At 42.8% G+C, this 18,510-nt stretch overlaps 2 protein-coding genes across 4 annotated transcripts; one reads left to right on the forward strand and one right to left on the reverse strand.

The window, feature by feature from the left end:
• Positions 1-371: 371 nt before the first annotated feature.
• On the reverse strand, positions 372-2,168 carry LOC108039781. The gene has a single exon (XM_017116866.1). It carries the CDS (start codon positions 2,166-2,168, stop codon positions 372-374), a length of 1,797 nt encoding a protein of 598 aa, XP_016972355.1.
• Positions 2,169-4,760: 2,592 nt separating this feature from the next.
• On the forward strand, positions 4,761-16,912 carry LOC108039907 (mediator of RNA polymerase II transcription subunit 15). 3 transcript variants are annotated; one of them, XM_017117082.1, is made up of 5 exons: positions 4,761-4,854; positions 4,931-5,013; positions 12,432-12,789; positions 13,034-15,899; positions 16,401-16,912. In XM_017117082.1, exons 2-5 carry the CDS (start codon positions 4,993-4,995, stop codon positions 16,594-16,596), a joined length of 3,441 nt encoding a protein of 1,146 aa, XP_016972571.1. In that variant the 5' UTR covers positions 4,761-4,854; positions 4,931-4,992; the 3' UTR covers positions 16,597-16,912. The 3 variants fall into 3 exon arrangements, with proteins under 3 accessions (XP_016972571.1, XP_016972569.1, XP_016972570.1); XM_017117080.1 differs by having other exon boundaries at positions 4,944-5,013; XM_017117081.1 differs by having other exon boundaries at positions 4,947-5,013.
• Positions 16,913-18,510: the final 1,598 nt, after the last annotated feature.

Raw genomic sequence — 18,510 nt, forward strand, 5'->3', positions numbered from 1 at the left:
TTAGGGTTCAACCCATGATTGGTTTGTTTTAAAAATGCATTTGTTTAATTGGGTCAGCAAAACTACTATTAATCAGAATTAGAGATAGATTACGTGTGCTTTGTTTCCTTTTGTAATTCACCTATTTTTTCTAATTTTGTTAGCCAGCCTTAAATTAAGTTCAGACCGCACAGAAAATGATGAAAAGTTCGCCTTGGCACAAAATAAGTCAACGATTAGTTGCCGCTTTTTTACTTTAAGTTATCAGAAATATTCCCATCTTCTTGTTTTTTTAAGTAAACAAATATCGAAGTGTTTAATTTTCACGTTTATTTCCTTAATACAATGTCAAAAATTACAGTTTCGTACGCAATTCATTACCCAATTCTTGTTCACCTTCTGCGTCTCCAAAACCGACTCCACCTTTCACCGCATCGCGATATCTCCAGTAGGAAGCAGCAAATACTCAGTGCCATCGCTCCCAAGTAAAGCTTGAGTATCCAGGAAACATCATCCAGCAGAAGGCTTTCCTCAATTGTTTTCATGTGACTGAGGTCCTTCATGGAGGCCAGGCCCAACTCAACCATTACAGAGAAGCTGCGGCTCTTCCATAATGCCACCATGCCGAACTCTTGCTGCCGCATCATGTGTTCCTCGAAGAGGTGGCGATGTGGCAAGAACCGCCGCATCGGGGGACTGAATAGCATTAGCTGATTGAAGCACAGATCGGTGGCCAGGTAAAAAGCAGGTTCGGCGAAGAACTTCTGCTGCTCCTCGTAGGCACTCCATCGGTCCACAGAAACCGGAAAGATAAAGCTCGTATTGAAGGAGTCACGCAGCACTAGATACTCCGACCAGTCTTCGTAGATCAGCAGGTGATCCTCGCTTATTTCCCGAAAATGTGAATTGTTCAATGTCGTTAGGACATTAACTTCCATCCTGCTGATGGCCATCTTTTGCGAAAAGTTTCCAATGTCCCGGAAGGCATGAATATATGGCTCGGATGGAGGACGAGTGAAGTAGGATTGCAAATAGGCCTCGTACATGGTGGTGATCATAACGCTGGCGAAGCACAAAACAAATATAATCAGTTTGAGGTGCTTACTGGGGTTCGGGGGAAATGGAAATGATTGGCCCAAAAGTCCGCGAAGACTTTTGTCATTCAGCAGGACATTAGCCAAAGTAAGGTTCCGCCAGGAAAGGTTTTGTGTATAGATTATCAGGATCGAGAACACGCACAGCATCACAAAGATAATGCTGAGAACCACCGGATCCACTATCATCGAGTAAACCTGATTGTAGGGCAGCTTGGCAGGGACTGGAACCATCAGGCAGTAGCCAGTGAGCAAGTAGGGATACCACACTTCATCTGTGCCCTTGAACTGCATGGAACTGGACAATGCGGTGCCAATGTCCAGCAAATCCTGCCTTGCCCAATTCATTATATCAATCACACTGGCCTTTTTTACACCCAACTCTGTTATGTTTATAAACTGCAGACTGGCATTCAATTTCTGGACATAGGTGTTCATCATGTTGGCCAGGTAACCTCTCATCTTGGTCTCTCCAGTCTTTTTATCTTTGTACACCATGGTTCGAGGCACCAAGAGATCAGGCACTGTTTTTATAGCAGATCCATGCATATTCTTAAAGTTCTCAATGTAGACAGGTTGATCCTCGAAGAAGAGTATCTCTTCGAAGTTGGGTGTCTGAAAGAAGCGACAGGAGTAAATGATATCCGACTGAACAAAGTTAGACTTGACCATGGCAATGTTGTGTTGCTCCTTGAGTGAGTATTTCCTACAAATAGACTCTGGTGGAATCGTATTCTGCAGATATATAAGCCGTCTGGTTCTCTGTAACTTTAGTAGAGTGTAGGAATTCTCTTCGTTCTCCGCATTCGATTCACAAGTTAGTATTAGGGTCGAGGTACTAAAACTCCAATTGTAATTTGTGCTGCCTGAGGCAGCAATAACTGTGGGTACTCTTAAGTGTCTTAGTAATGAATGGAACACACATTCTTCTCCATAGACCAGCAGAGTATTGAATTCTTCTTCCAAATTAAACCTTAAAAGTACCCGTAGTAACCTATTCTCCAACTCAAGATCTCTGGGGTGAGTATTGTTGAAAAACGCGGCACTTAGCTGTGCAAAGCAGCTAAGAAAGATGACTAGCCATTCCAGAGCCATCACGAAACTGTTGGTGGTTCTCACAGGACGAGTCCTTTTTATTTGCCAAAGTACAAAAATACCACAAAATGAAGAGTAACCTTTTAACCACAAACCATTTGAAAGGTATTTAAAAACCATGTATGTCTTCGTATATCTGGTTGTCATGCAATTTTCGTGTTCAACGTGTATGGCTATTAACGGCGGCACTCTGAAGTGTTTGTGTGACATTTATGCGGGAAACGAGATTCATTTAAGTGAGAATGTCTGCTCCTGGGGGTAAAGCAAACATAAAGAAAACAGAATGTGTTGGCCTTGTGCGTGAGATTGCCCCATTTGAATTTCTCAAAAGGCCTTTAACAACTTCCGCTGCAAACTCGTAAATGAACTCGAACATCAAGTGCATTTCCATTTCGATGCATGTCTTAAGAGCGCTGGGCAGACAGACAATTCGATTGCTGAAACGAAATTTTCCGGCAATTTGAGCCAAGTCAGGCTCATTGCATTCGATTTTTGTGACTTGGACGGGTTGTCCCGCATGGAAAGTGTAGAAACGCAAACATTTCGTTTTTATGCTCTTAATTGCAGTGCAAGTGGATTTCAATTATTCAAATGAGGCGCTTCCCCGGCATGCAGCTGCACTTCCGAACTGCCGCAAACTGGTCCGAACGCCATGCGTTTTTGGCCAATACACAAACGAGATTTGAGATTTGGGATATCAAGAGGGAATAAAGACTATGGCAAAGGCAAAGTCGAAGGCGAAGGCGACACTGAAACTGAATTTCTTCTGCTTCATCATCGAGTGGCGATGATATCGCAGCTTTATCTCTTGGCCTGCCTTTTGCCATTTTGCTCTCCGCTGCGAATGACGTTGAAGCGAAAGTTGTTACGTTACCATCGACAACCAGCACCGAAAGCCTATGCAAAACCGGTCGGTCATTGATTTTTGGTTACTGCAAATTGCCTGGCCATGACCAGCTGTGGAGCACAACTCATCTCCGCTGCAACGGCAACTGCAGCCACTCGAAATGCTTTGTTGTCACTTGCTGTTGCCGTTGGCCCGCTCCACACTGCGTATGCTTGATTTGGCTGTAATGGCTTTCGTGCGTGCGAGTGTGTGGCGAATTTCGCTGTTTATGGCCGGTAAATGTTTACATTGCTAACCAGTTGCACTGCCAGTCGAACATTGTTCAATATTTTTCAACCAAAATATTTTCTTAGTAATCACACTTCAAAGGAAACCGATAAAGTCTTTGATTGGTAACCTACGGAGTGTTATTTAATGGACTACATTTTCCTAGAAGTCTATTAACTTGTTTATTTGCAATTTCGTAATGCTTTTGAAAATTAATTGTTGTTAATTGTATAAAGTTAATTACAGTTCATTTTTAAATTTGATTTTGCGTCGTAACAAACTTTATTATAGTCATTAACAGCACATTAAATAATCAATTGACAAAATACAAAGCAGTATTTAAAGGTTGTGTTGCATATTTAGCCAATTTTATTTTGTTTAACAAATATTATTCTTCAACATAAATGGCAAATTTTGTATTTATAAAGTCCCCCTTCTATTATAAATTAAACTGTTTAACACAGTTTCACAATGGCTTTAAAAAAAGATGCTAATTGTCTGCTGTGAATGAAGGCAACTTTTCAATCTTTGTGGTAATTAAAAAATGTTGTAATAAATATATATGTAGATTATGTATATGTATATTTAAAATAGTTTAATCTGAATGTTTGTCATTTTAAAAATATTTTTAGCCATTCTGTTTTCATTAAACAAATCTTGTTTTGTTATTGGATAAAGGTAATCAAAAAATAAGCATGCTGCTTAAATTTTAACATTTTTAAGAGGTCTTAAGGAATAACAACCTCAAAATGAGTTTCCAAAAATAACTCGAACCTATTTAATTTGCCCCACTAGCCCAATATAATTTTATGGCATAAGAACTGCTTATTATGATAATTTCACGAAACTGGTTACACTTCCTTTCACTCCCTACTCTTTTGTATGGCTTGTCAAATCGCTTGTAATCCAAGGAGCCATAAAACAACAGCCAAGAGCCACCGAAATCTGCACAAGCCGTTCATTAGGTCTTCGATTGTGTTTTTGTTTTGGATCATTTTTGTATATTGTTGTTGTTGTTGTTGTTGGGCCCAAGCATTGTATTTTTGGCGTGGCTCTCTTAATGATCCCACTTTTGGGTTTGTTTGTCCGACATTTTGCCGGCGATTTTAACACACATTGACCAGACAGCTGGCGGCACAATTTCGGTTTCATTACGGGCTACTCTCTTTCATTTCCTCAACTGAAGCATTTGCCATTGAAAGTAAAATCGACCGTGGTGTTGTTGTCTTTACTGCTGGCATCCAGATTCACTTTCGATGCTTTGATTGAGAATACTTGAATCTGGTATTGGAATCTTCAAGTCGAACGGCAAAACTCACCACGTGGTGAGAGGGACCATCTTCAACTGGCGAAGAGATTGAAACTCTCTCGGCCTTCTCCCTCTCCCTCTCTCTCTCTCTTTCGCTGGCTTCGTCTTCGTTTTGGCCAAGCTGTTGGCCACATTCGACTTGAAGTTTCAGTTACAATACGGCAGCGACTCGGCCTGGTTGCGATTGAAACAATTGCTCCGCGCGTGTCTCCCAATTGCGAGTGTATATCCTGATCCGCGTCCAAGGATAATCGCCAGAAAGAGTGGGTGCAGTGCAAGATCTTCTATATTTTATATATATAGTTAATCTGACTTGACGCGAGTGCTTATTAAATATAGTTTTGATTTTCAGCAGCTGTTTGCATCAACGAGGACTCGGGATTAAATTGCATCCTGTCGCGATGAGAACTCTGCCATTTTTGGTAAGTGGGTGGTCTTAACACCTATTTTCTTTATTAAGTGGCTACTTATGTAACCCCGTCGAGGCTCATTAATCTGCAGAGGTGTCATCGCTGGCTTGACCTGCGATCTGCGACCTCTTCCCCATCGTTGACATTGACAAATCGTGTCATTCCATTACAGGGCGCAAACAAAAGTAAGCGAAGTAAGCCAAGTGTAAATTGCCTTCCGGCTGCCGCGACTCCAAGACTTCAACTTGGCACTTGTTACGCGAAGAAATGTCTGCCTATCTCATGGATCTCTATATAGTACATCCATGCGATCCGCACATGTGCGGATTTGCCCAGAAAACTGTCCTATTGTTTCCACCACTCTTGTTAGCACTGCCATTGCCTGATTTGCACTTTTCCATGTAATATTGCCAAAGTTTTTTTTAGCATTAACAACTTTTTTGGCCTCAAATTTAATCATGGGGATTTTCTGCCCACATCAACTCATTTGATTTTTTGATTAATTGGTAGATTTTTCATAACATCAGAGAACTGGTAAATATTCATAACAAAAGGAAATATGGAGATTAGTAATGTCATTTTTATTGATTTACAAAAGATTTTGTTTTCTTATAACATAATCTTTTCACGGTCTTTTCTTGTTTCCCTAAAATCAAATTTGACAAGGGTATTTAACTTTATGATGTTTTGAATTGATTTCTTCCATAAGAGAAGATGAATTCATTCATATAATTAAATAAAAATAAAAGTATAGTACAATATACTCAAGGTATGGAAATATATATATTTTTTAAGAAATCGAAAATTTCACTTTTAATATAGCACCTATATTTTATGCAGTAAAATTTTGCGATTTCACTTTATATTTAAAAGGATATTATTAGCGATTTCTTCTATTTCTGAAGAACTTTTAACTTGGTTATTATATTTCTATCTTTAAAATATTTTTTTTTCTGTGCATCTTGTAATTTACACAATCATATTCCTTTTGCAATATGAAATCACATGCAATCAGCCACCTGCTGGAGAACTGCTGCGCTCATTTAGCGTCTTCATCTGCATCATCAGTAAAATCAACACGAGACCGAGATCTCCGAGATCACATCCAAATTGTCCTCCTTTCGATCTCGGTTTGTCTGTGTGTCTGTCCGTGTCTCTGTGTGTTCGTCTGCCTTTCAAAAGCGAGGCGCCAAATGGCCATCAGAAATGGCTTTTGCAAAAGCAGTCAGAGATGACTCTAAACTTTTGCGGCCGAAAATCCCCGTGATGATCATTAATGGCTGCCATTGCTATTTGGATCATGATATGTGTAACCTTTACAAAAGACTTGTAAGTGGCTTCGTTTATTGAACTTCTTTTCTGCTGTCCAAATTCAATGCAGTTCCAAATAAATGCCAAAGTGAAGCTGCCCCAGAAAGTCATTATTTGGGGGATTGTATGTAAAGAAAAGTACGAGTATTTCATGGCTAATTTTCGGGCAAGTGGAAAAAAAGAAAATGCTGATTGTCATTGCGCATGTTTGTTGAGCCAAGAAGAATGGGCTGGCTTTCTGTTCGAGGCTTTTTGGCCAGCGGCTATTCACGACACTCGCTCACTTCAGCACCTGTTGTGTCTTTTCCCCTCGTCCAATATCAAAAACTAGTGGTTCCCCAAATAGGCCGAGGCTGAGCATATTTTAATATGCTGCACGCATGCAAACTGTCCATTTGTTGCTTGGAGTGTAGAAAGTTGATTGGATTTATTTCGTCTTCAAAATGGGATTTGGATTTTGATTCGATTATTATTATGTATTTGGATTGCCGTCCGAAAGTTTCGGCAAGTGCAGCCCTGTGATGTTTTCCTTAAACAAGGAATGCACCTTTCACTTCTCGTTCAATTATTTCCTTGCTGCCATCGAAAGATGCTCACCGAATAAAGGAAAACTTTGCAATTGAAGACGAGTTGCCAGTGGCCAGTTGCCAGTTGCCAGTTATTCGGCTCTTGGACCGTCGAGATGTGAATGTACCGATGTACCGATGGGGTTGCGGCGACACACGAATTCATATTTGGGAATGCGGTTTTCGACCGCAGACAATTTTCTGTTTGGCGCGCAATTACAATGTACAAGTATCCGCAATTCGGTGGTCATCGTGCGGGCTTGTACTCGTATATTTATTTAATTAAATATTGCTCAAGAGACCAGCATCTTGAACTGCAGACTGCACGCATTCCCATTCCCCATCCCCATTCCCCATGAATATTAATGATGAACCGAAATTGCTCGGATCTCGATTAGGCTGCCTACTAATTTGTGGCGTTAACATGTTTGGGGCCTCTTAATTATTTGTCTTTTCACCGGCGATGAGAGGGCGAAAGAGAGTATTACGCAATTGGTCGTGAATGCGGCCAGAGTTCAACGCGGTTCCGGCTGACTATCAGCGACCAGGTTTGTTTAATTTATGCGAGCTTTTTCCTTTGAGGGTTACTGATTGTTTATTTGATTTTTATTTATTTTATGCAACGACCTTGCTCATCGCTTAGCTCGTCACCGCAGTTAAGTAATTATCAGGAAAGACATAAAAAGTCAGCAGAGCGCCTGCCACTGACCGCCCTCAACAGAAATGGGTTTTTGGAATTGGTTAGTTAATTGGGATTGTATCATTTGATTGGCTGCTAAATTAGGACCTACCTTTCATTTCCACCAGGCCACAAGACGATCCACGAGTTCGTTGCCTAAGTCTTTTGTTTTCGTCTCCTTTCGGTGGCAATATTTGCACTGACGGTGGCCAATTGTTTGTAGCCACTGGTGGCCACTAGTAGGCACACTCGAAGGTGTTGCCTGGTCACTCGCGTCTTACCAGCTAATTTGCTTGATTTGTCGCCGTTTGCATAACCTGTTGTTGTCACTGCCAATACGCAATATTTGTTCGATTGCCTTTCAATTTACTCATTTACTCATTACTCGGTAATTTGCAATTGACACATTGCCAATATTGCACAAAATGGGAGAAATATGAAATGAATTGCAATGGTCAGATTACAATTGAGATCTCTGGACTTCAGCGCCCTCATTTGAATGAGGAAAAGTCTGCAATCAATTCCATAGCTCCCCCATTTGAAGTCGAGATCCCTTGGCTGGGTTGTTGGACAACTTTTACATTGGTTGTGGCGTGTACCGGATTCCGAGCTATGCAGCCCCATCTCCCATCATTCGACAGTAGTGACCATTATGCAGATCAGCTTGGCCTGGCTCACGCACAGGTCCGACCCGCTAAGACCGCTTCCCACACCCGCTGATCGGCTTCCACGGGGCACGCACACGAAATGTTGCCACTTGTCGGCTCAGGTGGACCAACGTCCGCCGGCCAGCTTTCTCGGGGCCAATCCATGCACAGTAAAAATAGCTCACAAATTGGTCATTATTCAAGATAGTTTTCACACCAAAATAGCTCTTTGGCATTTCAGTGGGTCATTTAAAAACGGAACTTATCTCAATAGTATGAACGACATCTTAATGCTGAGAGATATTTTCTGGGCGCCTTATGAAATCTATTAATTACTCGACTAATGAATAATACAAATTGTTTAAAAAAATATCTGTATTAAAAAATATCGATATTAATAAATACATTATTTGGAACATAATTTCATTAGTGAAGAATGCTTTCACTTTTATATTACTTTATTTATTCGTATATAGCTTTAAAGGTTTTAAAAATCAAAATTGTATTTAATCTAAAAATAAAATTACAACAGCTGTAGCTGTAGTTTTCGACATTATACCAAATTAAATTTTAAATAACAATATATTAAATATAATTTAATTTTGAATTTTATTGATTTATTTAAAAGCCAACATTGTGCCTTGGGCTGTAACGCAAATTTCAAATTAAGCAACAGCTGCAGTACAAATTAAACATTTGATTTTAGATAACTAACAGAGATTCCAAAGGTAATCACAAATTGATTTCCCATTTGGGCAAAAAACACTTAAGCTCCCCAAAGTATTTAATTATTTTTATTAGAGTGATTTAGCACAAATGGATATTTTGAAAGAAGGTAAAGGCAGCTTGAAATGTTTTGCGTGTGAATTTTTTCTCTGTGTGCACTTAACCCGACTGAGAAGCAGCAGCAGCAGAAGAAGCCCAAAAACACTTTCATTTTTCTTCTCATTTAATAATTCATCATATTTTTCACCTTTTGTTTCTCCGCGCCGTCATCGTTTTGGCGTTATCTGAAACTGCAGCCCCCCCCCGCGAAATGGTTTATGGCCTGGTCCACATTTTCCCGGCTGGCGTGTCGCTAACTTCCGTTTTCGTTGGTCGTATGCCACTTCTAAGACACAATGACGGCTGGAAAACGATAAATGTTTTATTTTCGTACACGGGTTTTTTACACCATTTAGTTCGGCTTAGCGAATTGGTGGGGTCTGTGATCTCGCATGGCAAGTTTGTCGCTTCAGTCTTTCGTTTGTTTTCGCAAGTCTCACATTTTCTACACCTCAATTTGAGCGCTAACTTCCTTTCTTCATTCCTATCTGTTGGTCGCGCTACAGTTATTCCATTTGGACAGCTGCCGGCTTATGCAACCAGGGCCTGGGATTTAATTATAAGGATTTACCAGATTGTTGGCAATTTCGCGCGAAAACGAACGCGAAAGTGACGCATTATTTACATCCGCTTCGGTTTCTTTTCTCTGTGACTTATACTTATAACTTATTATTTTTTTTTTTTTGGGGAATGGGAAATGATGTCAGTTACGGTTAATGCTAATGTCTTATGTTCTTTGGCAACTTTTGCATCACTTTGCGATGACTGACGTTCCTAGCCACTCGGATAATTGGCCTGCAGACAAGTTGCGATTCTGGGCTAACTGCTAACTGCTGGTGGTTCGCACGAAGATGACTTTCAAGTTGTGGGCCAGAATAATTGTGCCGTGTCACAGGCTGATTGTCTGTGCAATCTGCAATCTGCAATCTATTCACATGACAGACGGCCTAACAATGGCAGATCAACTGGCACATATCATAACTGTGTATCATCAAGTGCAAGGGGGGTTTTTTTTTTCTCCTCGTCGTGTTTTCTTTGGCTTATGATACGTTCAGACAACAAAGCAGCCGAAAATAAACACAATTTACATGAGAACTTCCCTGGCTATTTGTCAGTTGCAAATTCAGACAAGTTGTCGGCCAGATTTCACTTGGCCAATCGTCTCGAACACCAACGCAAACAGCGAATGGCAAACATTAAAACACCAAGAAAACAAGCGAAAAACCAACCGCAGAAACGTGCCGGCAATCAGTTGTAGCTGCCACTTGGCTCTTTTAGCCACATGCCACAAGTTGTTAGTCCTGCGGTCGGTCAACTGGTTAGCCATCCCATCTCCTTACCAACCCATTTGAGCCATTGCACAACAGCAGCAGTTAGAGAAGTGTCTGCCGTTGATTTACACTTGCCCACTAAATGCTTGCCAAAGATTTTCGGGTTTCTACCGCTTATTCATTAATAAATTTTTTGTCTTGGCCTGGTTGCGTAATGCTCGCCTTTTTGGCCAAATGGAGGAAAACTCTCTTAGATTTATTGGCTTGTAAACATTTTCGTTATGTTAATGTGCGAGTTCAGCTGTCGAGTATTTTGGGGCTTTGGCTTGAGATGAATTTTGATGGCTTTTTACCAAGAGTGCCATGGTGTGTAACTTTCTCCCATTGTTAGCATCTTTCTTTTCATGAACTGCTTTTGACTGTTCGTGCTGTCTGTCGATGGTGATGTTGATTTGATTATTTCTCTCTTTTTTTGTTACTTATGTCTTTTTCATATTTTGTTTGGCTTTGTTTTGGCAAATCTTTGACATTTGCCCATTGTATGTGGTCAGCGGAGTGTGTGCGTTGCAGCAGCTGGACTACTGGAAGTTATCCATAGGTCAGTTCGACGGTCGGGTATGGTAATGTGACAGTTTCTTTGGGAAGTGACTGTTGGATAATCGGTTTGTTTGTGTGGGCTTCCACTGATTAGCATATGTGGCGCGCAAAGGTTGTGGCATAACTATGACCCCCCTCCCCTCACAAAATAATCCATCCAAAGTGAGTGTAGTAGAGCAGTGACATCATTGCAGCCTGTAATTGCAATTAAAAGAGCTTCATTAAGCTGTCAAAATGTCTGCGTTAAAACTGTGAAAACAAAGGATCAGGCTGTCGGCGAGGCTGTCAAAACAAGATCTCACAGCTTCCGTTTTGACATGACACTTCGGACGCCTCCCGCCCTAAAGCAAAATCAAAACACAATGCGACTCGGATGCCATAATCAGGCGAGACTACTGCCGTGAGATTGCGCATACGCCACCGATCGACAGAGCTCAACTGGGTTAAAACCCCGATCTTTATGGCAGTGGGTAACGCTCATTGTCCGTCGAGTGTGTATTATTTTCACTTCACTTTCTGCGCAGCCATCAAAATGTTTTATACCCGCACTCGTACTTTATTATATAGATACAAATCAAATGTCAAACGCCCACACACACTCACTCACACACAGAAATTCAGGTGATTTCTGGCTGACATTTGCAGTCCAAGTGCAGTTTTGGAAAGTTCGGTGAAAAATTCAAGACAGAATTGAGTTTTCCTTTTGTCTCGTTTGGCATTTTTGCGTGGGCGTGGCCAGAAAGCGGCTCCCGCGGTCAATTGAAATTCGTCGCCGCACTTCAGGGCAACTTTCACGGCTAAGCCAGAAAGGCCGGGCTGCCTCTTCCGCCACTCGATGACTGATGATGACTCAAAGTCTTTCGGCTCCAAGTTCGCCGATGATCCGCATAGCGATATATAAAATTAAAAGGCGAAACCGGGCCGAATTGAAATGCTTGAGCCTTGCTTTGCCTTGCCTTTAGACCATCAAGTTGGCGGTTTGTCAATTCTGTGGTCAACAACTCAATCCCAGCCTCTCCATTTCATTTCATTTCCATCTCCAACTCACAGCCTCAACTTGACATTGACCCAATGCAAAAGTGAAAAAATAGTTTTTGCTGGGCTAATTTGTTGCGGCTTCGTTAACTGGTGATGTTCGAGTTTATTGCGTTTTTAATTCGCCTTTTTTGGCATTCACCAATTTGCTTTGCCATCTTCTATTTCAGCCGGTAAAAGTGTTTTTTTATGTTTTGGGTTCGTTTTTGGGCTTTTGTCGGGGTCTCGACCTTGTCCACTAGATATCAATTAAAATATTTGTTTCCAGGAGCCATGTGTGTTTACATGGCAGTGAGATTTATCTGGAAGATTTATGGGCATCTTTCAGATTGCTCAGATGTTTTGGCTTCCAACAAATTCCCCCGAATAAATTTCGCTTTCAATGCCGATTAGTATCTTTGGCTATGGCCTAATCCAAAAATAAATTTGAGTTCCACGAAGTTTTAATTAAAATATTTTGGTTCCAGTACTAATCCTCAACTTTCTATTCAATTTGCAGTTGGCGCTGGCGCTGTTGGTCATTGGAGCCACAGCCAAAGCCTCATCCTCCTCCACCACCACCAGTACCACCACCTCGGCGAAGCCAAAAACAGAGACCAAGCCAAAAGCTGAGCCGGAAAAGGCCACCAAACAGCCTTCTCCCTCGGCTTCGCCTGCCTCCAAGGCCACAACCACATCCACCACCCGCCAATCGAAGGCTTTAAAGCCGGGCGAGAATCGTGGCAAGAGAACGCTGTATGACTTTGGCAATGCGGGCTATCTGTATCCCGAAGTGGCCAGTAGGAGGGCTGGCTATGTGGACAATTCGGCCAGCTATTATCCCCAGACTGGCTACTATAATGGCCAAAATGCAATTGGTAAGCAAACCGGAAAGATCTGGTTTTCATTTTCACAGACACTAATGGAATTCGATTTCGCAAAATACCAGTCATTAAAAAAAAATTACAAATTAATTCGACTTATTTCGATTGGGAATATAAAAAAGGGGAAATGTTTTTGCACGTATCTTAATGAGAGAAACGATTTCAATACAATTCTGTGAAAATGAAAACATTATAAAATTAATTTATAAAACTAAAACGAAACCCTTTTAAATTCCAGCTCAATATCCAGGCAACTTTGGACCCGCTTATGCTCAATATCCGCAGTACTTGGAGGCTCCGGAACCCATCATCGAGATCATCATCAAGGATGCCAATGAGACTTTGGCCGAAGAGCCTGCCCAGCCAATTGTGACCAAGAAAAAGAAGAAGAAGGAGAAGGTGCATGTGTTTTATGTGAACTACAAGAAGGATCAGAACAACAAGTTGCACTTGGAGTCGCCCATTGCCTCGTTGAATAACGACGATAATGAGGAGGAAGAGGAGGAGGAGGAGGAGGTCATCCAGTATCCGGTTACTCCATTGCCACCAGTGAAGTCTACCACCCTGCGCACCATCATCCATCCGGATTCCGAGAAATTCCACAGCAACTCCGGCATTCATGTGTCATTTGGAGCGGAGAATCAGCACCAGACGGGTCACATCCTGGAGGAGCACGATGCCGAGAGCATCCAGCGCCAAGTGGTGGCCTTGCCACCTTCGGTGTCCTCCAAATCGGAGGGTGGATTCCTGAGCAACACACGCGCGGATTACGGACGAGAGAACAATTTTGGCCGGGCTCCAGGACCCATTTCCAATCTTCTCTTTGGCAGCAACTACCAACAGTCGCCCATTAACTACCAGCAACAGCAGCAATTGCCCACTCAACACGGCAGCAACTACTTCAGGCCGCCAGCGGCACTTGTGGGTCCACCTCCAAGTTATCCAAAGCCAGCACCACAGGTGCAACAGCAACATCGCCCCAGCATCACCCAGCAACAACTGCCCTCAACTTCTTCGCAGACCATTTTCAATAAGCTGGTGCAACAGTCGCAGTACTATATTAACCACAATCAACAGTACCCACAGCAGCAGCATCACCAACAGCAACATCAACCACAGCAACATCAACAGCAGCAGCCACATCAACAGCAGCAGCATCAACAGCAACATCAGCAACATCAGCAACAGCAACATCAGCAGACAGCACAGCAACACCTGCAACCAGCACCGCAGCAACACCAGCAGCATCAACAGGCACCGCAGCAACAGCAATATCAAAAACCGCCCCACAAGCAAGTGCAAGTGCCATTCTTTCCCACAATTCCGCCGAAAAGCGTGACTCCTGCTCCATATCAGCCTGTTAAATTCCGTCCCACACCTGCACCTGTTGCCCAGGTGAAACCCCTGCCTCTGCCCGTCAAGCTGGACAATGCCAACTACCAGCAGCAGCAACACTATCAGCCACAACAGCAACAGAAGTTGCCGCATCAGCAGCAATCTTATCAGTTTGTGCGTCAACCTCAATTTGTGCAGCAGCCGCAGTTTGTGGTGCGTTCACCCACGCCACTGCCAGAATACTACTCCCAGCAGAAGCAGCAGACGCAGCAGCAACATCATCAGAGCGCTCTCAACTATTTCGACATTAAGCCTTCCAAGGAGACGGAGTTGTTGAAGTCCATTCCCAAGTTTGAGCAGCACATCACGGAGACTGTGCAGAACCCCATTGTCCCCTCGCAGCAACCACAGCAGCAATATCAGCAGCAGGTGCAACAGCAACATCAGCAGCAGCAGGCGCAACAGCAACATCAGCAGTATTCTTATAGCAGCACGCGGAATGAGGTGATCCACGATGTGCCCGCTCCCAACTTGGGACCCACAGTACAGCAGCCCATCTCTGGACACTACATAACGGCGGGATCATCGAATGGCCAGCATTCCCAGCAGCAATCTCACTTCGCCAGCTTCCCCAGCGAAACTCCTTCGCAGCCTCCCGTCTATGCAGAGTCCACTCATGGCCAGAAGGTGATGGTGGTGACCCCAGTGCCTCCATCCACCAACTATGTGACCTATAGCCAGTACTCCCAGGCCGCCCATGAGCCAGTGGTCCATGTCAATGCCCAGTCGGCGGCTCTGCAGGCTCAGGCCAGCACCAACTTTGCCCAGCAGCCCCGGCAGCCAGCTTCCTCGCTGATCAGTGCTCCATCTGGTGACAACTCACCCTTCAGTGTGTCCACTTTCCACTCGGATGTGTTCAAGGAACTGGAGCAGCGGAATCAGAAGGAGAAGCAGGTGCCTCAGCAGGCTCCCAAGATAGTTTCAGCTCCAGTTGCAGTGCCCCTTCCCGTTTCCCCTCCCACATCCACTCCCGCATCTTCGCCCGATGGCAAGGCCTCGCAAACGCTTCTCCAACTGCCCGACGAAGTGCCCGATGATCTGCGCCAGCAACTCTTCTCCTCGGGCATCCTGAACAATGCCGATATCTCCATTCTGGACTACGATAAGCAGGGAGACATTGCACTGGAGAACCTGCCCGCCGAGCATCTGCAGCACTTCTATGGAGCAGGTGGTGGTGCCCAGATTGCCGAGACCAACAAAGTTTTGACCGTGGTCAAACCCAATGGCGATAAGGTGGCTCTCAGTGAGAAGCAACTGGATCGCGTGAAGCAGAGCAACTCGTTGCCTCAGAAACAGGATCTCGATGTGAAAGTGGTTCGCTATGATGCCGCTCAAGGTCAGAGTGTGAGCGATAAGTATGTGCGCACCGATGCCACCGTGGTGACCCCAGTGGATTTGGCCGAACGCCAACAGTACAACCGCTACCTCCCACTGAAAATCAACGGAGCACAGTTCCCCATTCCCGACAGCGAGGAGCTGCTGGGCAAGCGGATTGTCAGCGTGGTGGTCCTGGCTCCCGTGGAGGCCCAGAATCCTGGACACTCGACCAGTGAGGCGCGGAGTGCCGACGGCAAGGAGGTCAAGTTCCTGGGCGGCGAGCTCATCAAGACGCTGGTGAAGAAGCCCACCAAGGACAACTTCAAGCGTTGGCTGGAGAAGGAGGCGCGCACCGATCTGGAACTGCAGTCCGTGGTTCTGCTGGTGACCAAGTGAGTGACTTACTTATTTTCCTAGTTTTTCGGTAGAAGCTAGTTTGGATGGGTTTTTTTTTACAATATAGTCCCAAATAATCATCGTTGAATCGTGTTTTATTTTAGCTCTATTCGAATCCTTTTATGATTAATCTTTAAAACATTTTTAGAACTTTTGTTAAATGAAAAAAATCAAAAATAAGAAAATTCTATGGAAACAAAAAAAGAACTGAAAGAAATGATTAACATTAAACGGAGCCAACCATGGAATTCTAACTATTAATATTTATTTTATTAATCCATTGCTCCATTTGCCAATTTAAGAATCTCAGCAAATAATAATTTTTAAAGTCTCAAAAATTTGGTTTTCTATACCTATTAAAGTAGCTTTTAACATGATGATATTTCCCTTACAAATTCATCCATATATTCATCCTTGTAAGTCCTTCCTAGTGAGCTTCTACTTTAGGTAGTTACAATCCTAGCCAAAGTACTAAACTAATAATTTTCCCCTTCCAGATCCACCGATGCCTCCGCGGAGCAGGAGATCTTCATGTACGACATTGGAACGGGCAGCATCAACCGGCTGAATGGGGAGCTCTCGAGCACGTTCGTCAACGTGGCCGAGGAGAACGCCAGCAGCGAGGATCTGGAGCACGCCGCCACCTTGGACCCCAGTTCGCTGGAGTCCATGATGCATCTGCGCCGCAGATAGACATCGCGATCGAGTCGAGCCGCCGCAGTCCACAACAAAATGCCATTTAGCTACTCAACTAGACATGATCATCGTGCGCCCCTGAAAACCCCTCTTGCGTTTTTCCACTTCCTTAGTTGTTTTTCTCTTACTTTCCTTATTCTGTCCTCAGGTTGCACATTTTCCACACAAAAAAAAGAGAAACTCGTTTCATTGATCACGGCATTGCATCCAATCCTCTCGTAGTATTTCCATTTTGTAAATATTCTATGCTGATGTTACAATTATCGTAATTTAAGTTAATTTACGTAAAAATATTAAAATAAACAAGAAAATTAAAATAAAGGTTTTATTTTGTATGGGGTCTAGAAACTTTGGTAGATTGTGAAACGAGTTCATTTTTGAGAAACGCATATAGAACAAAATTGATAAGCTTTTAATTTTAAAAACAGAAAATTCTAAATTAAGTACTATTATTCATTATTATTCAAGTTGTTTCATTTGGCATATTTTATAGGTATTCATTGTCTGTATGAATTCTAAATGGATCGCTTTGGAATAGACAGTTTATTTTTAGCCTAGTATTAATTTTTATTTAAATTATTATTCTTATTTATATTTTAAAAATATTTCTGGTGTCAAAACTAAATCCATGAAACGTAGTAACGTAATAAGTTACGTTAGTTACGACAGTAAATGTAAGAAACTAACTTGAGTGCCAATAGCAACCACATCAATTGACAGCGCCACTGTGCATGTAAAAGCCATGTAAAGTTTACTTGGACACGAGTGAAATGGCAACGCCGGGATGTGGGGTCTGAAGGGAGGCAGTGTGACCACCTTTGGGTTTAACGCAAATATAGGCGTTTTCTGGCTACTTTCGCCAGGCCATAAGTCATAAAGTCATAAAGTTTTGGCGCGTTGTTCAAAGTTCTTAAGTTACCATACCTGTGTTTTTAATATTATGGACCTTTTGAGGCCTAAATTCTTTTTCTTATGATTTAGAAAGTTATAGATAAATAGTTCTCAATTAAAAAATTCTAGAATATAATTTACTTGTTAGTCTAGCTAGTTAAACTTGCTTTTGTTGTTTACAAATTGGACCAGATCGCTTTTGATTCGAGGGCAATATCGTCTGAATCGGACCCCTTAATTTGGGCCAAGGTTAGCCGGTGGCCACCGCGGTCTCCGCGAGCAAGAAGTTAAACGTGTCTTGATAGCAGGACAAGATTTCGCACCGTCCATAAGTCACACGCATACGTGACCCAGCTATATATTTATTTAATGTTTATACACCGATATCGGATCTGGTCCACGGCGGTAGACGTGACTAGAAGCTGCCGAAGAGAGTTGGCTAAAAGCGGGGTTTCTCTTAGGCCGCTCTCTCACAGTTTCTTGGCTGGTTGTTTTGACGGGTTTTCTTTATTTTGGGCATGGTAGGTGCAACAAGTCGCTGCGACTATAATTACATGCAGTTTATTTTTAGCTCCGCAACTACGCACGCCAGCAACAACAACAGTTGTCCCGGCAGCAACTTGCAACTAGCAACCAAAAAAACTGGCAACTAGCAACTCGCAACTCGCGTACACTGGCAAACGGCCAAATGCAGCGATAACAGCACAAAAACTGCAGTACATACTCGTGAAACGAAGCCTGGTTTTTCACGTTGGTCATACATATAGTACCGCACATATACCGGCTGAATTGGCTGCAACTCTTGTTGCCAAGAGTGAGTAGTTTCAGATATGGGGAGACACGACGGGTCGGGCAATCCGTTTTTAATGTTTATTTGACTTATGCAATGTTCGAGCGTTTTTCAAAATATTTTCGTTGTAAGACAAACAAAGCTCAAGACAACGCAAACGACACGAAAGTTGTTAAATCTTTAAGGGGTCAGAGAATTAGCTGGTGAATTCTGGCATTTCCTTACAAGCA

This window comes from Drosophila rhopaloa, unplaced genomic scaffold, assembly GCF_018152115.1.
Source record: "Drosophila rhopaloa isolate 14029-0021.01 unplaced genomic scaffold, ASM1815211v1 contig_115, whole genome shotgun sequence".
NCBI classification, from domain to species: domain Eukaryota; kingdom Metazoa; phylum Arthropoda; class Insecta; order Diptera; family Drosophilidae; genus Drosophila; species Drosophila rhopaloa.

Bases quoted from the DNA above. Each gene is read 5' to 3' on its own strand.
- LOC108039781 (XM_017116866.1), bottom strand. From the start codon at position 2,168: ATGGCTCTGGAATGGCTAGTCATCTTTCTTAGCTGCTTTGCACAGCTA.
- LOC108039907 (XM_017117082.1), top strand. From the start codon at position 4,993: ATGAGAACTCTGCCATTTTTG. The intron at 5,014-12,431 runs GTAAGTGGGTGG...TTCAATTTGCAG, and splicing joins TGAGAACTCTGCCATTTTTG to TTGGCGCTGGCGCTGTTGGT. The intron at 15,900-16,400 runs GTGAGTGACTTA...TTCCCCTTCCAG, and splicing joins GTGGTTCTGCTGGTGACCAA to ATCCACCGATGCCTCCGCGG.